The sequence below is a fragment of the Leptonychotes weddellii genome, chromosome 9, assembly GCF_054177405.1.
Source record: "Leptonychotes weddellii isolate Sample4059 chromosome 9, ASM5417740v2, whole genome shotgun sequence".
Taxonomy (NCBI): domain Eukaryota; kingdom Metazoa; phylum Chordata; class Mammalia; order Carnivora; family Phocidae; genus Leptonychotes; species Leptonychotes weddellii.
Window position 1 is genome coordinate 95287131 of NC_138377.1, and position 21725 is coordinate 95308855.

The 21725-nt window shown below is 39.6% G+C and overlaps 2 protein-coding genes across 3 annotated transcripts in view; one reads left to right on the forward strand and one right to left on the reverse strand.

Annotated features, from left to right (window-relative positions):
- AAGAB (alpha and gamma adaptin binding protein) overlaps nucleotides 1-10631 on the reverse strand; it is a 53936-nt gene extending 43305 nt beyond the window's left edge. For both annotated transcript variants that reach the window (XM_031024096.2, XM_006729633.3), the window contains exon 1: nucleotides 10477-10631. In XM_031024096.2, the coding sequence (XP_030879956.1) occupies nucleotides 10477-10549 (73 nt within the window). In that variant the 5' untranslated portion in view covers nucleotides 10550-10631. The remainder of the gene's footprint in view (nucleotides 1-10476) is intronic.
- A 20-nt stretch (nucleotides 10632-10651) lies between these two features.
- The window catches only part of LOC145723621 (IQ domain-containing protein H-like), a 28263-nt gene continuing 17189 nt past the window's right edge, over nucleotides 10652-21725 (forward strand). The window contains exons 1-3 of the mRNA XM_081831875.1: nucleotides 10652-10868; nucleotides 18790-18912; nucleotides 20302-20396. Of these exons, the coding sequence (XP_081688001.1) occupies nucleotides 10818-10868; nucleotides 18790-18912; nucleotides 20302-20396 (269 nt within the window). The 5' untranslated portion in view covers nucleotides 10652-10817. The remainder of the gene's footprint in view (nucleotides 10869-18789; nucleotides 18913-20301; nucleotides 20397-21725) is intronic.

A 21725-nucleotide genomic window follows, 5' to 3' on the forward strand; every position in this document is an offset into this window, starting at 1 on the left:
GCAGTCGCTTAACCAACTGAGCCACCCAGGCGCCCTCAAGTGTCTTAGTTATTTTAACCATAAAAATTATTTGGCAATTAACCTTAGAAGCTTTGAAAGTAATTTATGAATGGTGGTTTTCTGGAAAAAAAGAATACATAAGCCTAAACAGGACCATTATGAAATGAAAATACTTTTCACATTCAAATGTTAATTTTTCAAACCTCACAAAAAATATCAATGTCTGCTCAGGATGACAACAGTATCTGCAGCAGATGCTAATTTACTCTGAAAGAAGGTAAGCATGTCTGAGATGAATTTTCCAAAACAGAGTAAGTTTAATGAACAACAACTACTCTGTAGCTCCTGTGTTCAAATACTGAAAATAAGCCTGATCCATTGGAGAACACCATAAAGCTAATACAACCAATGTCCCGGGGCTTAAAAGTTCCTTCAAGAAGGGTAAAATGATTGGGCAACACATGATCAAAGGATCATGGGAAAAGAACACAATGACAGAGTGGATGCCATCAAAATTCAAAACGTTTGCATTTCCAAAGATACCATCAAGAAAACCAAAAGACAAGTCATAGAACGGGAGAAAATATATGTGAATTATATACGTGACCTATATCCAGAATATATAAAGTACTCTTACAACTCATTAATAAGACGACAAAAAACCCAACTTAAAAATGGGCAAAGATCTGAATGGACATTTCACCAAAGTAGATATGTGAATGGACAATATGCACATGAAATGATTCTCAACATTATTAGTCATTAGGGAAATGCAAATCAAAACCATAGTGACATACTACTTCACACCCATTAGATTGGCTATAATTGAAAATACAAACAATAACAAGGGCTGTAGAAGATGAGGAGAAACTGGAACCCCCATAGATTGCTGATGGGAACATAAAATGGTACAGCCACTCTGGAAAACAGTTTGGCAGTTTCTTAAAATAGCACAGCAGTTGCTTTGAATTTCCATAACTGCATTACTCGTAATAGGCAAAAAGTGTAAACAACTCAATGTCTATCCATTGATGAATGAAGTGTGGTACGTCCATATAATGGAATATGAAGTACATGCTATAATATGGATGAATCTCAAAAATGTTAAGCTAAGTAAAAGAAGGCAGACACAAGAGACTACCTATTACAGGATTCCTTTTAAATAAAATGTCCACAAAAGGCAAACCTGTGAAGACAAAGTACATAAGTGGTTGCCTAGAACTGGGGGGTGGGAATGCGGAGTGACTGCAAATAGGCACAAGGTTTCCTTCTAGAATGAGAGAAATGTTCTGCACCAAAACTAAGTGGATTTTATGATATTTAAATTATATTCCAATAAAGCTGCTAAAAAAATCATGGAAGCTGGAAGATAATGTCCTCATTTTACTGAGGAGGTAGGTGACTGAGGCACATGATGTTTTAGAGACAGAACAATGATGGCAAAGGTAAAAATACTGTAAATTATTTGTGGGAAGAAAGTTAACTTGCTTAAAGTCAAAATAGCCAGGAAAAGGGTAGAACTCAGTGCTCAATTCACAAAAAGTCTTCCCCCCCCCGCCAAAACCCCTGAACAACCCCAGTGGAATTCAGACAGAATGGCAATTTTCTTAGCTCAGCTGTTTATTACCAAATGATCACACATTTCCCTGCTCTGAGCGTACAGATTTGGATTTTGATCCAAGGTTGATAATACTTTTCCCCATCTCCACGTAGAACCAGCCTTCAGGTCAGTGTGGAAAATTAAACCCTAAATAGGTGATTTGTTACTGAACCTACAACATCACACAGGCTCTCCGGGTTTCACAACTGTCCTCTTTGTCTTAACCTACGTCAATCTTGCTTTCTGGGTGAGTAATTATTAAAGATGTGTTTGTGGTATCTGTGTGCACCAGCTCCAACACAAATACAATGTCATGTCCAGATTATCATTCCTCCCGGACATATTCAAAACGATTTTCATACCTTAACCTTTTAAAAAATGGTTCTATATCAGATTTCATTATTTATGAAGCGTCACTATTTGCTGAGGAAATACACGGGGCAAGTTGTTTAAACCAAATGACCACTACATACTTTCTAGATGTTTTTACTTTTGCTGAAGCAACAACAAGCAGCTGAATGGCCCAGAAGTAAAGGTCTGAGTCTGGATGCACTTAGAATTGTCCAGGACGATACAAGGCTCTCTGTATCATACATGGTTCTGTGCAAGGTGGGTTAATGCATAATACTTTTCCACTGGTGTGTCTCCGTGTACTCTCCACTCTCTTTATTGGAATGCCATTTGTTGGGAAGGCAAACACCTTATAATCATTTCCCTCATCAACAATAACCTCACCCAAAAAGTTAAATTCTCTAGTCCACAAAGAAACGAACTGGACACCAATAAAGGTGTCTTAATTTAATTATTTAACCTATCATAGTTCATCTACTAAAGCTCTAACTACCATGAAGGAAAAAGTATACACTTAATTTAAGCCATAAAAGTTCTCATCTTAGTAGCAAAATATTTTACTGTAATTTCTCCTATCCCTACCTCCACTATGGCTACATGTAGTTCTGGCTGTCAAGAAATTCATGATGTTTCATATATATAAAAGAACTACACTTGAATCTTGGCTCCCCAGTGTTTATGGGCTGAACAACCTTGGAAGATCACAACTTCGTTAAGCTTGGATTTCTCTCACTCACACACACACGTGTATGCTCACACTAGAAGGATAACATGGGCACATTCTGTAAGCTCCTTTGGGTCTGGAGAGAATATGAACTTATATTTAATCTTTTTCCTCCTTAGGTTGAAGACTTAACATCCCTCTTTTATTCAAGATAAAAATCTTAAGCCCTCTTTTACTGTTAATTGAAAATTTAAAAATATATTATCATAGCTAAAAACAATCCTCTATCCCACTACCAGCTGAAATCACTGCTTTAGTCTGACCACTTATTGTATCATTCTGTGATGACAACCTTAAACTGTTCGTGGAAGATCTTGTTAGCCCAATCATTCTTCCTTTGAAGAAAATAAAGCCTTGGAAATATACAATCAAATCAAAGGCAGAGTCGTCCTACCACAACAAAATAAACAACTTTGCTTAAGCAAAAATTATAACTTATTCCCAGAGTAAAAGGCTCTACTCAGAATACTAAAGCAGCTACAGAAAATACAAATTTAAAAAATCCAAGCTTTTATCCTCTTCCCTGTTGGACAATGTGGGTCAGCTAAGCTGTACGATAAGCCCCTACCTTTGAAATAAGAATGTTCTCCTTAGTAAATTACTTTATGATCCTTCTGTAAGGACAGGGGTCTGATAGGCCAAGAAACAAACACCCGGTCTTGAAGAAGAATGAGCATTTCCCAAAGAAACAATGTCATAAGTGATGGCTGGTTTTACTTGTGTAATTCCCCAAAGCCTAGTTTACCCATCATATATAATTGAGCTACCTGGTTCTACAGTTTTAAGGACTAAGGACTAGAGCACTGTTTCCATGGCTAAGTGCATCTGAATTCCAAACACAAAAAGTCAAATTCTCCAATCCAAAAGTGGAGTGTCTACTACAACTTTAAAATGTGACATGGATGGATCTAGAGGCTATTAGGCTATGGGAAATTAGTCAGAGAAAGACAAATACTGTATGATTTCACTTCTATGTGGAATCTAAAAACCAAAACAACAAAAACAGAAACAGACTCATAAATATGAGAACAAATTGGTGGTTGCCAGAGGGGAGGGGTTTGGGGAGATAGGCAAAATAGGTGAATGAGATTAAGAAGCACAAACTTCGTTTTCAAATAAATGTCACAGGGACAGAAAGTACAGCATAGGGAATATAGTCAGTAATATTGCAATAATTTTTTATGGTGACAGATGGTAACTACACCATTGTGGTGAGCATTTTGTAATGCTTATAACTGTCAAATCATGAGGTCGTATACCTGAAACTAATATATGTGAACTATATTTCAATTAAAAAGAAATCCTCAATCCTGGGAAAATCAAGATAGTTGTCCTAAAGGGAGACCCAAATCTCAGCTGGGCATAGTCTTCCCATCTAAAATGAGGGAAAGAATTTTCACCTCCCCCTAGTCCAGGGAGGTTTCTCTAGGACCAGGTTCCTACTTAACTGCAAATCCCTGGGAGAAAAGCAGAGGAAAACAATGCTGTACTGATTTTCCAGTTGCCGGGGGAGCTGTGGAAACCAGGTGACCAGGACCTGGGGCCTGAGCCTTAGTTAAATCCTGGAAAAATGTAGAAAGTCCTACGTGGACTTGCTAAATTCAAATTAGTGAGAAGTTTTAGCTCTGTTCCAAGCATTATTCTCCTAAGAAAGCAAAGGACCACAGGCTAAATCCTCTTATCCCTTCATCCTTCAAAGAGAACCCCCTTAGCTCAGCTGCCGCCTCTCTGGTGCCTTTCCCGTTTTCAGTTCCCCTATCTTGAGTTAACTGAGAGCAGGACTGGTTAAAGAGTTCCTAGAGCCAGACTGCCTGGGTTGAAAACCTGGTTCAGCTATTTGGCCTTTAGCAGATTACTTAATTTCTCTGTGTTGCAATTTCTTTGCAAAATGAGAAGAATGATCGTAACAATAGCATTCAAACGTTCTAACAGTTAAGCAGATTAGTACACGTTAGTACACATGCTCAGAATACAGGTTGTCAAACTTTTTCAATAAAGGGCCAGACGAAATATTTTAGGCTGTGGGCCATATGGTCTGTGGTCCAACTATTTAACTCTGCAAAGTAGCTACAGACAAAATATAAACAAATGGTCACAGCTGTATGCCAATAAAACTTTATACAAAAACAGGACCAGGAACCAAAGACTGGAACGAGCCCAGAAGTGCATCAACAGGTAAATAAATTGTGGCACATCCTTACCATGGAATACTGCTCAGCAATCAAAAGGCATTATTGACACGCACACTATAGATGAATCTCTAGGGAATTATGCTGAGCAGAGGGGGGGGGACCCAATCCCCAAAAGTTAAATCTACTCTATGGTTCCAATTGTGTAACATTTTTTAAAATTTTTTTAAAGATTTTACTTATTTATTTGACAGAGAGATGGAGAGCACAAGTAGGCAGAGAGGCAGGCAGAGGGAGAGGTAGGCTCTTTGCTGAGCAGGGAGCCTGATGCGGGGCTCGATCCCAGAACCCTGGGATCACAACCTGAGCTGAAGGCAGATGGTTAACCGACTGAGCCACCCAGGCACCCCTGTATAACATTTTTGAAATGATAACATTTTGGAAATGGAGGACAGTAGTGGTTGCCAGGGTTAGGGATAAAGACTGGGGGCATAACCTGGACGAGAGGTGCGTGTGGTTATAAAAGAGCAACACAAGGTATCCCTGTGGTATTCAGTATCTTGACTGTGGTGGTAGATACACAAACCACAGGTGACAAAATTGTGTAGAATACATACACACACACAAATGAGTAAAAGTCAAACTGGGGAAATCTGAGTAAGATTGGTGGATTATATTAATGTAAACAGGCTGAATGTGATATTATACTACAAAAAAAAGGGGGGCAGTTTTTAAAAAAATGCACACACAAAAATTAAGAATGCCAGAGGTAAGAAGCACCATATAATCTAACATAAAAATAAGTAACATGGTAACATAGAATTTTACATCTAGAAGGGATGGTAGAGATGGTCTTGAACAACTTTCTATTTTTAATGTTAATCCTGCATAGGAGTCACCAATATATAATATGCCTCTAGTTTGAGTACACTCAATTGAGAAAATAAAAATCCAGATACTGTTCAAAACTATTGGGCATACATAATGCTCTTTTTAAAATATAGGTCCTCTGGACAAAGATATTTTTTTTCTTCACTCAGAATTAAGACTCCAATCCTCCTAAATGGAAATGCAAAACCCTCTATTTGAAACACCCTATTTTAAAACCCTCTTTTAGGGGTTAATCTTCCTTATCATTTCTTACACCAATGCCACCATCTTAAATTTAAATAGTTCTGATTGCTAAGGAATTCCAACACATTTCATTCATGTATTCCATGCATACCAATCCTGAATGTTAACATATGCTCCAACACTTAGTACTTGAGCACTTTGGGCAAGTCACCTGGTATTTCCAAGCCACAATTTCTTCATTTATAAAATGGAGATAACCTGACTTCATGATTCACAGGGATACAAGAACCAAATTAAAAGACGTGAGAACACGTTTGAGAAGAGTACTGATATACATACAAATGTTTGCTATGATTGTAAGATCTCCAAATTCCCACATTTCACTGAAAGAAATAATTTTGCTCCAAATGTTCAGATGTAGAACCTGAATGGCTTACAGTTGCTGAGTTGGCATTACACACTTCAACATCATCAAGCAAGTCTCCAGGGACTTTTCTATCTACAGCTCCTTCTAGGAGTAGAAAAAAGTCTTGAGTCCTCAAAAAATTAAAAATTACCATAAGATCCAGTAATTCCACTACTGGATATTTAACGAAAGAAAACAAAAACGCTAATTCAAAAAGATACATGCATCCCTATGTTTATCGCAGCATTAACAACAACAGCCAAACTATGGAAGCTGCCCAAATGTCCACTGATAGATGAGTGGGTAAAGAAGATGCGGTGAATTTATATACAATGGAATATTATTCATCCATAAAAATGAATGCAATCTTGCCATTTGTGATAATATGGATGGATCTAGAGGGTCTAATGCTAAGTGAAATAAGTCAAAGAAAGACAAATACTATATGATTTCATTCATATACAGTATTTAAGAAACAAAACAATAAAGAAAAAAAGATAAACCAAAAAATAGACTCTTAACTTATAGAGAACAAACAGATGGTTACCAGAGGGAAGTGTGTGAGGGGATGGGTCACATAGGTGAAGGGGATTAAGAGTACACTTATCTTTTTTTTTTTTTTTTTAAAGATTTTATTTGAGAGAGTGTTCCAGCACGAGAAGGGGGAGGAGTGGAGGGCGAGGGAGAGAGAATCCTCAAGCAGACTCTGGGCTGAGCCCGAGGAAGAGGCTCAGTCTCAAGACCCTGAAACCATGACCTGAGCCAAAATCAAGAGTCAGATGCTTAACCGACTGAGCCACCCAGGTGCCCCAAGAGTACACTTATCTTCATGAGTACTGAGTAATGTACAGAATTATTAAATCACTATACTGTATACCTGAAATTAATATAAATATGGTATGTTAACTATACTGGAGTTAAAATAAGTAAAAAAATAAAGTTCCTTCTATGAAAGTAGAGTAAAATGTTACAACTTAGGTATTTACATTTTAATACTTTCACTAGTGGCGCGCACACTTTTACTACATCCCTCTTAAGGGCAGGAATAGCACCTTGTCATTTTAGCTACACTAACTGGCACAGAGACCAGCTCTGTGCTTAATATCAGAATACTCTTTTCCAGAATGAAAGTGAAATCTTCATATGAATATATATGAGGTGGAAAGAGGTCTGGCCCTGGAATAGAGTCACTTGCTCTCATACCACATACAGCCTTTCCTGAGGCCCTCCAGCGTCCTGAGCCTTCATTTCCCTTTAAAAGTCTACAGTGTAATTGTGTAAGACTGATGAATCCCAGACCTGTACCCCTGAAACAAATAATACATTATATGCTAATAAAAAAAAGAAAAAAGAAAGTCTACAATGTAAGTCTGTAATGCCCTTCTATCTGATGTCAGACACCCACCCAGAATACTGAAAATAAGGCCTTTGAGTGACAAAATGAAAAAGTTTTTCACAAAATCCATGCATGCACTTTATCCATAGCAGAGGCCTGTTGACTTTTAGTTCATGTGTATTTATAACAAACTTGGTTATTTGATTATGAAATATTTCCCACTGGGTAAAAGCAGTAAAACAGATCAGATGCTGAAAGAAACTGGAGAAACCTTAAAGTTCCTCTTCCTGATGAATGAAATGAAACCAAACCTTCCCAAAAAAGATCAGATTCAATTCAAAATCATACTGTGGCCTAATATCACGGAACACTTGACAAACATCGTTCATTATGGTCATCTTTATCTCTTACATCAAAATTAGACTCAATTCATGATTAATTTAATGCAATCTTTAATTATAATAAAACAGAACGAATGCTCAGCAAATACTGCAGTCTAGTGCTACCTACCCTTTCCCTATCAATAACCTGGGAAGAAAGGATAAAGCCCTCTGTTACAGTTCACTTCTCCTTACAAGTAATGTCTTCACTAACTGCTCTTATTTTTTCCCTACACAGCATTAATGGAATCACAAAGGAAAGGCCACCTAATTTTAATAAACACAAAAGTTGGCTTTTGATGTATCTAAGAGGGATTTTACATATAGAAACAAAGTGGATTATTTTACAGAATTAATTTTACCATAAGGATGCTAATGTACTTTAAAGAAATACAGTGTTACTATTTGCCAACTATAGATCATCAGCTCCTTCAAGGAAGTGACCATGTCTGACAATTCTGATCCTTAAATCGCCCAGGGGGAGTACCATAGCCATCAGAATACTTAACAAATATTTCTGAGATTGGCTTTGAAAGGACTTTTATATATCAGTAATGGAAATCCAAATGCATGTAATTATTTTATAAAGTTAAATACACCAAGGATTTTAAGAATCTTGAGCAAATTTTATGTTCACTAGAGGAAATATATGATGGAAAGTAATTTATATTACATCATAAATTATGTAATGTTAAATGAAAAATATCAGGATAAAAATTATACATAAGGGCGCCTGGCTGGTTCAGTCAGTTAAGCGTCCAACTCTTGATTTCAGCTCAGGTCATGATCTAAGGGTCGTGAGATCAAACCCCTCCACACCCAGGGCTCTGTGCTGAGCATGGAGCCTGCTTATGATTCTCTCTCTCTTCCCCCCCCAAAAAAATATATATATACACAAAACAGTATATGTAAAATTTAAATATAAATTATTTTATACATTTTATAAATGTGTTAATCATACTTGCATGTATTTATACATTTAAAAATAAAAATATTTTAAATTTTTATATACAAAATATAAAAACAATGAATAAAACAAAAATTATATATAAAATAGTGGGCTAAAAATTAGGTGTGAAATGTAATTACAATTTTTTTTTTAACATAAGTACTGGGAAAAAGACTGAAGGAAATGCACAGAAATGTTCACAGTATTTGTGTTTGGGTGATGAGACCATGGCTGACATTCTCTTTTCTTGATATGCTAAATATTACTTAATGCACTACTTTTACAATGAAACAATCTTTTAAAAAGAAAAGAAAGGGAATAAATGGGAAGGAGCACTACTAAGGGGTAAGAAAAAGGCATAGAGCAATTACTTTATTTAGTAAGTGCTATAATTAAATTTCTACCCTGGCAAAGAACTTTTTAAGTGCTCACAAATGATAACTAAGTTTATAGAATATTTGTGTTGGAGGGATGTCCTAATTCTGTCATTTGACAGGTACAGAAAAAATATATATAGCTGTGTGATGCTTTACAGTTTACAAAGTGTTTTCAAAATGTCACCTGTCCCTCAAATAATCCTGAGATAGGCTCATATGCCCCATTTTTAGGACCAGGAAACTGGGGGTTAGAGAGAGAATATGCTTTAATAATAATGACTACGATTTATCGAATGTTGACTCTATGCCAGCCTCTGGGTTAAGCACAACAATCCTGTGAAAATCATCACCATCTCACAGATAAGAAAACTGAAGGGTGGAGGTTAAGTGTGCTTACTATCACACAGCTGAGAGTCACTGCTCTGACTCAATGCCATGCATTTAAAACAGGTGTCTTGGGTTACAATCAACTTCACAGAATCCTTTACCGAAAGAGTTGAGCCTAGGACCCAGTCCCATGCTCTGTCTACTATACTGGTCTTGCCTAAGGTTTCTTTTAAGAGTTATAGTTTGACAGCCACCATGAAGGTCCAGAGGCCAAGAGACTGGGCCCAGAAACACCCAAAAGCTAATGTTGCCCGAGAGCCTACGCCTCAGGAGGAAAGCAAGGCAGAGAACTGGAGTGGAGGGGACAGGGCTAACTCATGTATATCAAGGGAGAGCCAAAAGGAAACCGAGTCTCCACCTCAGGAGCAGGGACCGCAACAAGCTTTCTGCACCTTACACCCGGGTAACTCGGTACAATGTCCAGAGCGCCTTTGGGTTCATCCCCAAGGAGCTCGCAACAACCCATGAGCTGGGCGGGGCAGGGATGAGTCCTACTTTGCAGAAAAAGCTGGAAGAAAAGCAACAGCGCGCCGGGAGGGCAGACAAGCAATGAGTGTGAGAGCTAGGGGGAAGACAGCTGCGGGGCCTGGACACCCGGACCGGGTCTGAGCGGCACCCAAGGAGCCTGTGGCCCCCGCCCAACAGAGGAAAAGCCCAGGGCCCGTAGCGGCGACAAAGGCCGAGAGGGAAACCGCGGTTCTGAGGCCACCGCCCGCCCAGATTCGGGTGTTTTGGACGTCGGCCCAGGAGCCCCGCTACTCACGCTGGACCAGCCGGTCTCCGGAGAAGGTGGAAGAACAGCTGGTGACAAGCGCACAGGGGACGCCCGCAGCCATAGCTGCGCCCGCGAGCCAGTTCCGTCCCAGAGCCGCTTCCGCCTTGGGCTGCACCACGGCCGCCGGCGCGCGGGGGAGACGCGCAAGGAAGGGCGCGTTGACGGGAGGAACCGGCTACCCTGACTCCTCCCACACCCCCTCTCCGCCCCCAACGTAGAATAGGCCGGGCTGCGCGTGGGGTTGCCATGGGGACGAGCGCTCTCCGCCCCTGGCTTCGGCGCCTGGAGACCGCTCCTCCTCCGGGAGGTAGCCCTCCCCGGCCCTAGCCATGGCACAGGAGACTGAAAACTACGACCCCATCGGAACCATCCTAATCCAGGTGGGAAACGGGCCGTTCCGGGCCCTGCCCAGCTAAGACACTTCCGAGCGAGGCCCAGCAGCGCCGATCCACTCGCGCCCACCTTTTAGGAGCGCCGCCCCCAGACTGCCACCAGCGTGAGGAGGGCACTGCCCCTCCGAGAACTCCCAAATATGCCCACCCAGACCTCGGCCACGAACCTAACACGCCCCCCGTGCCTTACCCTGGAGGTTGCGCCCCAGAAGCTCGACCGTTCTGCCTCTGGTAAAACTCCAAAACCATACACCTCACCCCAGAACCTTAATTTCCGAAAATCCATCTTACACTGAGGCACCATTTTAAAATGTTATGTTCTGAAAAATTTGAACCCGTGATATGGGGGAAATACAAGTCAGACACTTTGGGGAAATGATAAGAAATCTGGGGAGAAGTTGAAATATGTAAACCACTTTTCTTAAGCACCTAAATTTTTTGGATCTCAAAGTACCTTGCAAATAATTAAGTTTGGGGGATGTAATATACAGCACGGTGACTGTAGTTAGTAATACTGTACTGTTACATTGGAAAGTTGCTAAGAGAATACATCCTAAAAGTTCTCATCATAAAAAAATTATAACTATGTATGGTTATGGATGTTAACTTGTGCTCATTTTTGCAGTTTATACAAATATTGAATAATTATGTTGTATACCTGAAATACAATGTTATATGTCGATTATATCTCAAATAAATAAATGAATTAAATAAAAGTTCCTTGCTTGGGAACACACACAGGAAAATATATTAAAGATAACTTGGATTGCCTATCAAGTTAAAATTTTGAATATAGAAATGTGCCCCAAAAACTCAGGGAAATGACTCAAAAAAAAAAGTCTTAACTTCAGTATAACTCAGTTTGTGACCATTATACTTAGATTTTTCCCACAAAAATTTTGTTCTTTCACATTTACATATGGTAGTTTTAAAACATTTCTGCATAAATCATCACTTTTAACTTGTATTTAGCTCCATTTATCTAAGGCTTGAAGTAATTTGCCTAAATTCACTCTATTCGGACTCTCACTCAGATCTGCAATGGATTTTCCTGCCAGGAGATTGGTCTCTTACCTCCCATCTAGGAGAGACTTCTTTAAATGCATCTTTTTTTTTTTTTTTAAAGATTTTATTTATTTATTTGTCTGAGAGAGAGAGAGGGAGAACAAGCAGGAGGGGAGCAGCAGGCAGAGGGAGAAGCAGAATCCCCGCTGAGCAAGGAGCCCCATTTGGGACTCAATTCTAGGACCCTGGGATCATAACCCGAGCCGAAGGCAGACGCTTAACCGACTGAGCCACGCAGGCGCCCCTTAAATGCATCTTTTCCAAAATACAAATGCCTAAGCTCACCAATTTCATAGAGTTCCCCACTATGAATAATACCCAAATCTTCCTACCTCACGTTCTGTTATCCTGTCACTAGCACCCTAATGAATTTAGCAAACTGCAAAATCTGAGGGACCAGTCCCCATAAAACTGGCCTCATTTCTACTCCAGCCTAAGTTCAGAAGTCCCCAGAATCAACTTCACTCCAGGCCTGCTATCTACAAATTTGGGGGCCCTGACCACCTTCACACTGGCTAATTTGCTAGAGCAACACAGAATTCAGCAAAGTGCTCTGCTTACAATTAGTGTTATAACATCGAAAGGATACAAATTAAAGCCAGCCAAGGAAAGGCATGCATAGGGCAGCATCCAAAAGGAATCCAGATGGAGCTTCCAGTCATCCTCTCCCCATGGAGTCATTGATGGTTTTATCTCCTTCCCAGCCATGATGTGTAACAATATACACGGAGTATTGCCAACTAGGGAAGCTCGCCTAAGACTTCGATGTCCAGAGCTTTTACTGGGACTCAATCACACACTGCCCATGTTCTGACCTTTCATATCTGACCATTCCCAGAGGTCACACTAATGCCTTTAGTCCCTAGTTCCTCTAGAGGTTGGAACAGATACGGTGTGGCTCAAGGCCCCCAGCATAAATTACATTGTTAGACTGTCTGGTGACCAAAGCTCCCAAGCAAAGACACCTATCAAGCAGGACACTCCAGGGCCCTAGAGATCACCTCCTGATATCCAAGGGCAAAGGTCAGAACTCTCATTGGGAAAGGTTGATTCTTTACTACTTATACCCCCTCTAAATCCAGGGCCCATGTTTATAGGCTCCAAATAATTGGAACACTAATGGAGACTCCTACCCAGAAACAGCAAGTTTTCCCCCACAGTATACTTCGTGTTGACTGCAGAAACAATTAGGTTACTCCTTAGTTCTCTCTATTTCTTCAGACCTGGAACATCTCTAAAAAAGAGACTGGAATCTGGGGAGAATTCTCACACCTAATTTCATGCTTTCCCTTGAGAGAATTCTTTTCCCAGGGCTGCTCCCCTTGTGGTTTGGAATAGTGTAGAATAGGGTATCGACTGAAAAGCCGGAAGGCTTTTCACTTCAGAGTAGGATCCAAAGCTAGCTGTTTGATCAACCTAGGATACAACATTACAGTATCAGTGTCTGTTGTCATTGGGTTATAACAGGGAACAGGAGAGCTAAGAACAGTCATATCCATGCTGATCAACACCCCCATATGCTAAAAAGGGTTATTCTGTACACAGTAATTGGAGGGCCATGTAGAGAAAGCAAGCCTACGTGTCAACCTGATTATTGATGCTGATCTCTAGATACAGTAGAACATTCTCCCTGGTAACATGGAGAATATATATAACAAGGAAATGAGGAAGACTTTCCCTACTTTCTCACCAAGTCCGGAGTATTTATGAGCATACAGCACTACTCTCCGGCACACAGCATGGATTCCACTGCTGCCTGGGGTGATGATTTATGTCCTTCAAACATGCTACCGATAAGCAGTACATCTGCCTTAGATAGTACTGTAAAATATAAACTGTAATATGATTTTCAAGAAAAATCCCAATAATCAAAGCTAACAGTATTTTCTGGGTATTGTGCATAGTTCTAAGTGCCGCGCATATTTTGATTCATTTAATCCCCTACAACAAAGCTATCTGATAAGGACTATTATTATTTCACATTATGGAAAAGAAACAGATCAAAGATGAGTATTGTGGGTAGACCCGTATACGTAGAAAATGCAAGCAATCTTCTCAAACCCTTTCAGTCTGTCAACCTGATATAAAAAAGAAAGTCTTCCCTTGCCCCTTTTTGCTCCTCTCAATATTTAAATCCTGCCTTTTCCACTGAATTTTCACCAACATTTAGCTTTGTAGATTTATAAATACATGTTTGTATATTTGTAGATATTATGCACATACTGGTTAATGGTTAAACATGAAGGCTCTGGATTCAGACTGCCTGGATTCGAATAGTTCCACCAATTAACCTGCTATCTTACCTGGCACAGGGTACTTAACCACTTTAAACCTCAGATTCCCCCAAGTAAAAATAAAGATGATAATATGAACTCCCTCTTAGGAGTCTTGTAAGGGTCAAAATATTGGGTAACATAATGTGTAACACTCAATAGATGTGAGTTGTTATTAGATCTGGTCTCTTATCTTTTAATATTACTTAGTTTTCTGTTCATTTCCTTGTCTTTTTAAGAGTAACCTACTTTTTACTGGAAGAAAAGGAAAAAATTAATTTTAGCCTATCTTTTTTAACCAGGCTCAGTCCTGGGGCGCCTGGGTGGCTCAGTCGGTTAAGTGTCTGCCTTTGGCTCAGGTCATAATCCCAGGGTCCTGGGATCAAGCCCTGCATCAGGCTCCCTGCTCAGCCAGGAGGCTGCTTCTCCCTCTCCCTCTGCCCTGCACCCCCCCCACTTGTGATATCTCTCTCTCTCTGTGTCAAATAAATAAATAAAATATATATATATATATATATATATATATATATATATATATATATATATATATAAACCAGGCCTACTCCATTCTTAACTAAAACTTTATGGGTGATGTTATAGGGCAAATAAGGTATGCTTTGTTTCCCTGTTAAAAGTGGATCTTTTGGATATCCCATTTTACCTAGCACAGGATTAGGTCCATTAATCCTGGATGACTGGATAATGATCTACTCATTAATTCAGTCTCCAATAATGTTCATCCTATTCAAAACTGAAGGGAGCTGGACTAACATGCACTATTATTTAGAAAGAACAATAGATGATACAAATTGATAATATTTTGATAAAATATCTAAAATACTTGAGAAAAAATCTTTAAATACAAATAATCAGTGTTCTAATTATAAACTCATTGTGTGACTTATTATGAAAACATGTGCTTTGTATGTCTAGATTTCCCAGGACAGTTCTGTGAATATTCTGTTCCACTGTCTGATCACGTACCAAAGCCCATGTTCTCATTTTTGGTTCAGGACATGTGATTACTATCTCTACACAGAGTTCTACTAGGAGGCCTTTTGTTAAATACTTAACTTCTTTCACTTTTAAGTCTATCATTCAGACCTTTTATGGTTTCAGCTGGATCTTTCCTCCACTGATCAGAACAGTGGGGTTCTAACTATAGTGATAATAATCATCATTGTAATTGAAATAGTAGCCAACTTTATTGACAGTGAGACACTCTGTGGTAACTCTGCTAGGCAGGTATCATATTTAGCACCAGTTTACAGAGGAAGAAACTAAGGTACAAAGAACTAAAGTAACTTGCCCAAGGGGAGAGACCTTGTGTGTGTTGCTCCTGAAACAAGTTATGGCGTGTTTGTCAAACAGTCTTGAAGAAGTGGGGTCATGAGTCCGGGAGGTTTCCTTAGTGCTTTCTTTTCTTTCTTTTTTAGGGATTTTATTTATTTATTTGACAGAGAGAGACACAGCAAGAGAGGGAACACAAGCAGGGGGAGTAGGAGAGGGAGAAGCAGGCTTCCCGCGGAGCAGGAAGCCCGATGTGGAGCTCGATCCCAGGACTCTGGGATCATGACCTGAGCTGAAGGCAGACGCTTAACCAACTGAGCCACCCAGGCACTCCGGTGCTTCTTTTATTAATAACTCTTACAAGCTTTGTGTTTCTACTTTAATAATGATCATGTGATATCTTTTTAATACATCTTTTAAAATGCTTGCTTGACCCAACTCTTAAACAAATGTTTGTGCAACAAGGATAATCTAGTCTTGCAATCGAAATTAGCTTTTTAAATAGTATTGGAAATCCTATTTCCAAAATCCAACCATTTTATGTTAACACCAACCTTGGAAATATTGGAACTAATCAATGCTTGATATCATTGCTATCTTCCTTATCTACTCCTCCGTCTGGTTTGCCAGGAGCATACAACATAAAATGAAGGGGCAAGTAGGCAAAGTTCACACTTTGAGAATGAGTCAGCCAAACTCTATCTTTAGCAGAGATGAATAAAATGCAATTATGGAACTGCTTTTGACAACATGGAATCTGGTTGCATGGCTACACTTCTAAATTCTAGAGCAAATCTTCACTGCATTAAATCTTTCAAGGGCCTCTTATTAAGCAGCCCTGTCTCCAAACTGTCAAAATAATAATCCTCCTCCAACTAGGAAATATATGGAAAGCAATGCATTTGATAATCACAGAGATGATGAGGGACATGTAAAATTTCAATATGGTAGACTGGATCTATTTGAAGAAAGAACAGAGATTTAGAACTTAATCTTTGCTCCTACCCAAGTCTGATGACACATTTCCTACAATACTCGTCTCTATTGTAATTACTATACAAACAGATGGGTGGTTATTGAGAGGGGAGAAGAAAATATCTGGCAAGAAAATAAACTCTTGAGGAAGATTAAGAGAGCAATTCAAATCAATGAACATTTATTAAGTGCCACTTATGTGCAAAGAGTTTCACTGGGCTTGACAATTCAGAAGAAGAGAATTAACATTTGTTCAGTGTCCTCCTATGTGGCTGGCCCTGTACGAAACACTTTCTGTACTTGAATTCATTTTATTCTTGCCACTATTCCAACAGGTAGCTGTTTAGCCCCCTTTGATAAAAGCACCAAAGACTCTCAAAACCTAAGTAAATGTGTCAAGCTCCGTAAAGGAAGAAATAGGATTCTAGTTCATATCTTCCTGGTTCCAAAGCCTACCTTCGTTCATTTTCACACACACATTGCCTTATTTTTACTCAACAATTCTATGAGGTAGAATTTTTTTTTTTTTTTTTTTGTGGTAAAGAAATCAGAAAAAACATGATGGTGTGCATGGACATCATGCGACCAGTGATAGAGCAAGGAATTATGTCCATTTGCCTTTTACTGGGCCCATACTATGCGCTAGACCGATTTCATATTATCTCATGACTCTGAGTAGAAGTGTAATTGCCCACACAGAGCAGATGAAGAAAGCAGCCCTTTGGTTCCATGATAAATAATCCAGGACAGTTTCACTCCCCCCAGCTGTTGACAGGCATAATTACAGAATGATATGTGAAGTTACAAATACTACAAATACTAGAGCTACAAGAAGGAAATGTAGTGCCTTCTAAGGAAGAACCAGGAAATGTGGGTCTGGAAAGTGGGGCTTGTCCTTGAACTGACTCTCTGTACTTTGCAAATGCCTTTAGACAATAGATGGTAAATCAGCTTGCAGCAGTAACTTGGACAAAATAATCGAAAGAAGTACCTCTTCATCCTTAGGGCCTACACGCAAACAGTAGGTGTGTTCCGATTTCAATCTGTGAGCCCTGAAGGCTTTCCGTGACAATTTGTGCAGAGTACAAATGACCAGATGTGTCTACCAGACTGTGATGCCCATCAGTGAAAAGATGCAAATTCTGATCTTTTGAATACTTGGCTCCATGGGAATTTTCCAAAGTAATCGATAACACAGGCTGGATCAATGTATATGCCCAGTTATACTAACAGAGAAAAGGTAACCGTTTCAAAATGCCTTTAGCAACCCAGTCTGCAGATTGTTATTGGTGTGACTATTGCTGAAACAGGTGTTGGGCTCATAAATTTGCATAACAAAATGTTTTCCTTGTGGCAGCAACCCATACAATAATTGGTGCCATCTGTATTTATCTATTGAAGTTTGGTTTCTGATATGAATACAAAGAATCTTGTGGTGTCTAATCTCATAGCACCCAATTTATTGAGGGTGGTGGACATTGGAGAGGCGTTCATCATTCCCAAGGAAAATACAGATTGAAGGAAAATGTTGAAGTGATGACATATGTTGCTATTCCTTCACCGATCATTTTCGTTTCTGACTATGTGAAACAGAATCAAGGCCACACGCCTACAGAACTGCTTCTTCAGAGTAGTACGTGGGGAAGATCCAGCCAGAATGGAAAACCAAGGGGCTCTGTCAACCTATTTACAATTCCCTTTTGAAAGGCTCTGCTTGCTTGCTTGCTTGCTGAGAGAGAGAGAACAGGGCAGGGCAGAGAGAGGGGAAGAGAGAGAAATTTCAGCAGACTCCATGCTAAGCATGGAGCCCAACATGGGGCTCGATCTCACGACCCTGAGATCACGACCTGAGCTGAAACCACGATTTGGACACGTAACCGATGGAGCCACTGAGGCACCCCTGAAAGGCTCTGCTTTCACTAAAACCTCTCATTTTCTGATTTCTTACCTCTTAACCAGTGAGTAGAAATCCGAGTTTGGTGCAAACTTCATATCAGCTCATACTTTTTACTAGCTGAGAAGCAGAAGCAATTTGAGTTGTAGTTTTATCTTGGACTTGTTTCTAATGAGGGGAAGGAAAAATACAAAATTGTATGAAAGCTTAGTTTTTTAAAATCTGAAAGACAATAATGCAACATTCTAATAAAGAATATCTTAGAACCATGAAGACAGTCCTTTTCAGTGAATATCATAAAATCTATTTGATTGTCTCTAGCAATTCAAGCAAATTGCATATCTTTAAAATAAATGTTTTAGGTGAACTCTGTATGTATTCTTTAAATATTTTATATTTTTTATACCTACAGGTCCATGAAGACCTTTATCAGTTAAAGGAGAAATTAACAAATTTCCTACTTGAGGAAAAAGGAGAGGCTCTAAACATTCAGAATCTTGAAACTGCAATCAAAAGGACTGAAATGGGGTTAAGAGTAAGTAGAGCTTTAGATATTAAATAAAGTGCTGGAAGGAGACAAAGATTCCTCTAGAAGAAAAGGACTATGGTTCTCACAGGACCCTGTGTAATTCTATAACAAAGATGGACTTAGGTTGGTCAGCAGCTTTCTCATTCTGTTCCTTTTATTAAAATCGTGATTATTAACTGATTGGTTGGCATCCTGTCACATTGCACAAAGAATTTAAGGTGTTGGGAATGTAAGATTATGCAGTGACAACCCCTAATGTGTGGCTTGATAAAAAGAATTAAGAATTTTTAAAATAACCATTAGTCCAAAAATATGCCTGACAAAAAAATGATTCAAAGCAATACACTGGCAGAGAGTTTCTATCAGATTCACTGGGGTGCTGAAGAATAAGAGTTTATTTTTCCCTAAATAGCTTAAGTATTTTTAGATTAGTAATTTTTGTGATATTGTGATCCAGTAGGTAGAGCTAAAGAGATGTACCAATTTTGGAAGAGAGAAATAAAGTACACAGGGACTTCATCATTATAGATGGGTTGAAGAGCAGATAATTTTTAGACCAGGATAATATTTATTTATAAAACAAGGATCTAGGGGCGCCTGGGTGGCTCAGTTGGTTAAGCGTCTGACTCTTGATTTCAGCTCAGGTCCTGATCTCAGGGTCGTGGGATCGAGCCCCATGTCAGGCTCCGTGCTCAGCGGGGAGTCTGCTTGAGATTCTCTCTCTCCCTCTCTCTCTACCCCTCCCCCCTGCTCTTTCTCTCTCAAATACAAGGATCTATTAGCACATGGGTCCAAATAAGGACCATCTCCATCTTCGAGACCTCGAACTGTCACTGTCCCTGCTCTGGCCTCAGACTTTCACTCTCCCACATTGTCAGCTTCACAGCCCAGCTCCTCAGGCTGTGAGAGATGGCGCGTGTTTTGTTGCCTCATCAAACTGGCCCACCATTGTCCTAGATTACCTGACAGTGAGAGGGCTGCACCCAGCTGGAGTCTTTGGGTTGGCCATTTTAAATAATCTGTTACCAAAAGGCCACATTCTTGCCCCGGATGCTTGAAATCCCTATAAAGGAAAGACATTACTCCATATCCATCCTGCCTAGTAAGCTTACCTGGCTAAGCGATTTACTGACTATTGTGCATAGTTTAATTTGTGAAGAGTGCTACAGGTCATTCAAGCTCTGAGCCTCAATTGTTTATTATGCTTTTTGGGATAGTTAAAGTCATTTAGCCTCGAGATGCCCAATGATAGTTTAGGCATGCAATAAACGCATAGCATGTTGTGTCTTTTGGCTTAATTACACAATTCAAAGCGTTATCCTAATGAAATAAAGTAAATTAGCTGAGTATCTTAAGTCCACTATAATGGCCTAAACTTTAACTTTTCTGTAACAGATTCACATTGAGAAGTATTTAAATGTTGTAAACCATCATGTGTTAACAACTCCTATTGATGACGATAATTTATATTCTTCTCCCGCTTCCAAGTGGTAAGTAAAAGAGCCATTTTGGGGTCCAAAATAAGTACAATAAAAAAATAACTTTTCCCACTCAGGTCAGATGACCATAAAGATAAAATCTTCTTGGCTTTGTTCATATCCATGCTACGAATTTTAGTAGTTTTGTATAAGAAGTTAGTGGCAGCATTTGAACTTTAATGAAGTTTATTCCAGGTTACTCTTCTTGCCTTCTAATACTTGACACCATGACAATTACTTCAGAGTCCTAGTTTTGGTGTTACTATTTTTTTTTTAGTAAAAGGTATCCAAAATTCAACTCCTAAAGGAAATATTTGTAAGTTATGATAGCTGAAAAGAACAAACTATGAGGCAATTATAGCCTCAGAGAACCAAGCAGAAAGGTTCAGGCAAAGACCTCTCTTCTACAGTTCTTCTCCCTTGCCAAGGAGTGTCCTTGCCCCTTATTAGGCTCTGGAAGAGTGAAGGAAGACTTCACTATTCACTGGGGCATGGAGCTGGCTACCAGAAGTAGTTCTTGGATCCTTTCTCTCCTATTCAAGACAATATTAAGATCACTGGCCTCCCAGCAGGAAGGTAGGAGCCTGGCAAATTTGTAGAGCCTTGCAAGCCTGGGGGAGTATCTCCATCATGGCTGTGAATGTATGCTGCTAAAGTAGCACATGCAACTTGAAAATGAAATGATAGGAGCCAGGTCGAAAACTGGAGAAAAGTCCAAACGGGTCCTGCCTAGTAAGCTTACCTGGCTAAGCGACTTTAAAGTAAGCAGGCAGGTCCTGGGAGTCACAGGAAGTGGCTCAGGGAGGAAGCTAAGCAGCAGCAGGAGATGGAAATGGAAAACAGGAGAGTCAGGAGATCAGGGACTGTTGTCTGTGACCAGTGTATTTCCGGGTCGATAGTCACACCGGACTCTGCACTTGCAGGGGTTCCCAAGAGACTATCATGAATAGACTTGGCCTCAGAGTCTACGTTCTGTTGGGAGTTTTCTATGCAAAGCTGTTTGCACAACCCAGAATTCCTGCAGGTTCTTATGCTTGGGGGCAGTGTGACTGGCCAATTCATTGCATTTTTCTTCTGAGGTTCCATGACAAAAGTCCTTCTAATACCCAAGTAAGAAGGTGGTTTTCATTATTGATGGCAGGACTCACTGAGGGACAGGTTGCTTATCTCAACATTGCTCAGGGGGCCAGAGGAGGAGACTTAGATTATCAAAGTCTTGAGTTGGAATAAGCTGGACCTGGCCTTTTATCCCACATGGCTGTTAGTTTAAAAATTGGGGCATGAAGATGTCCATCGACAGATGAATGGATAAATAAAATGTGATATATATATATATATATA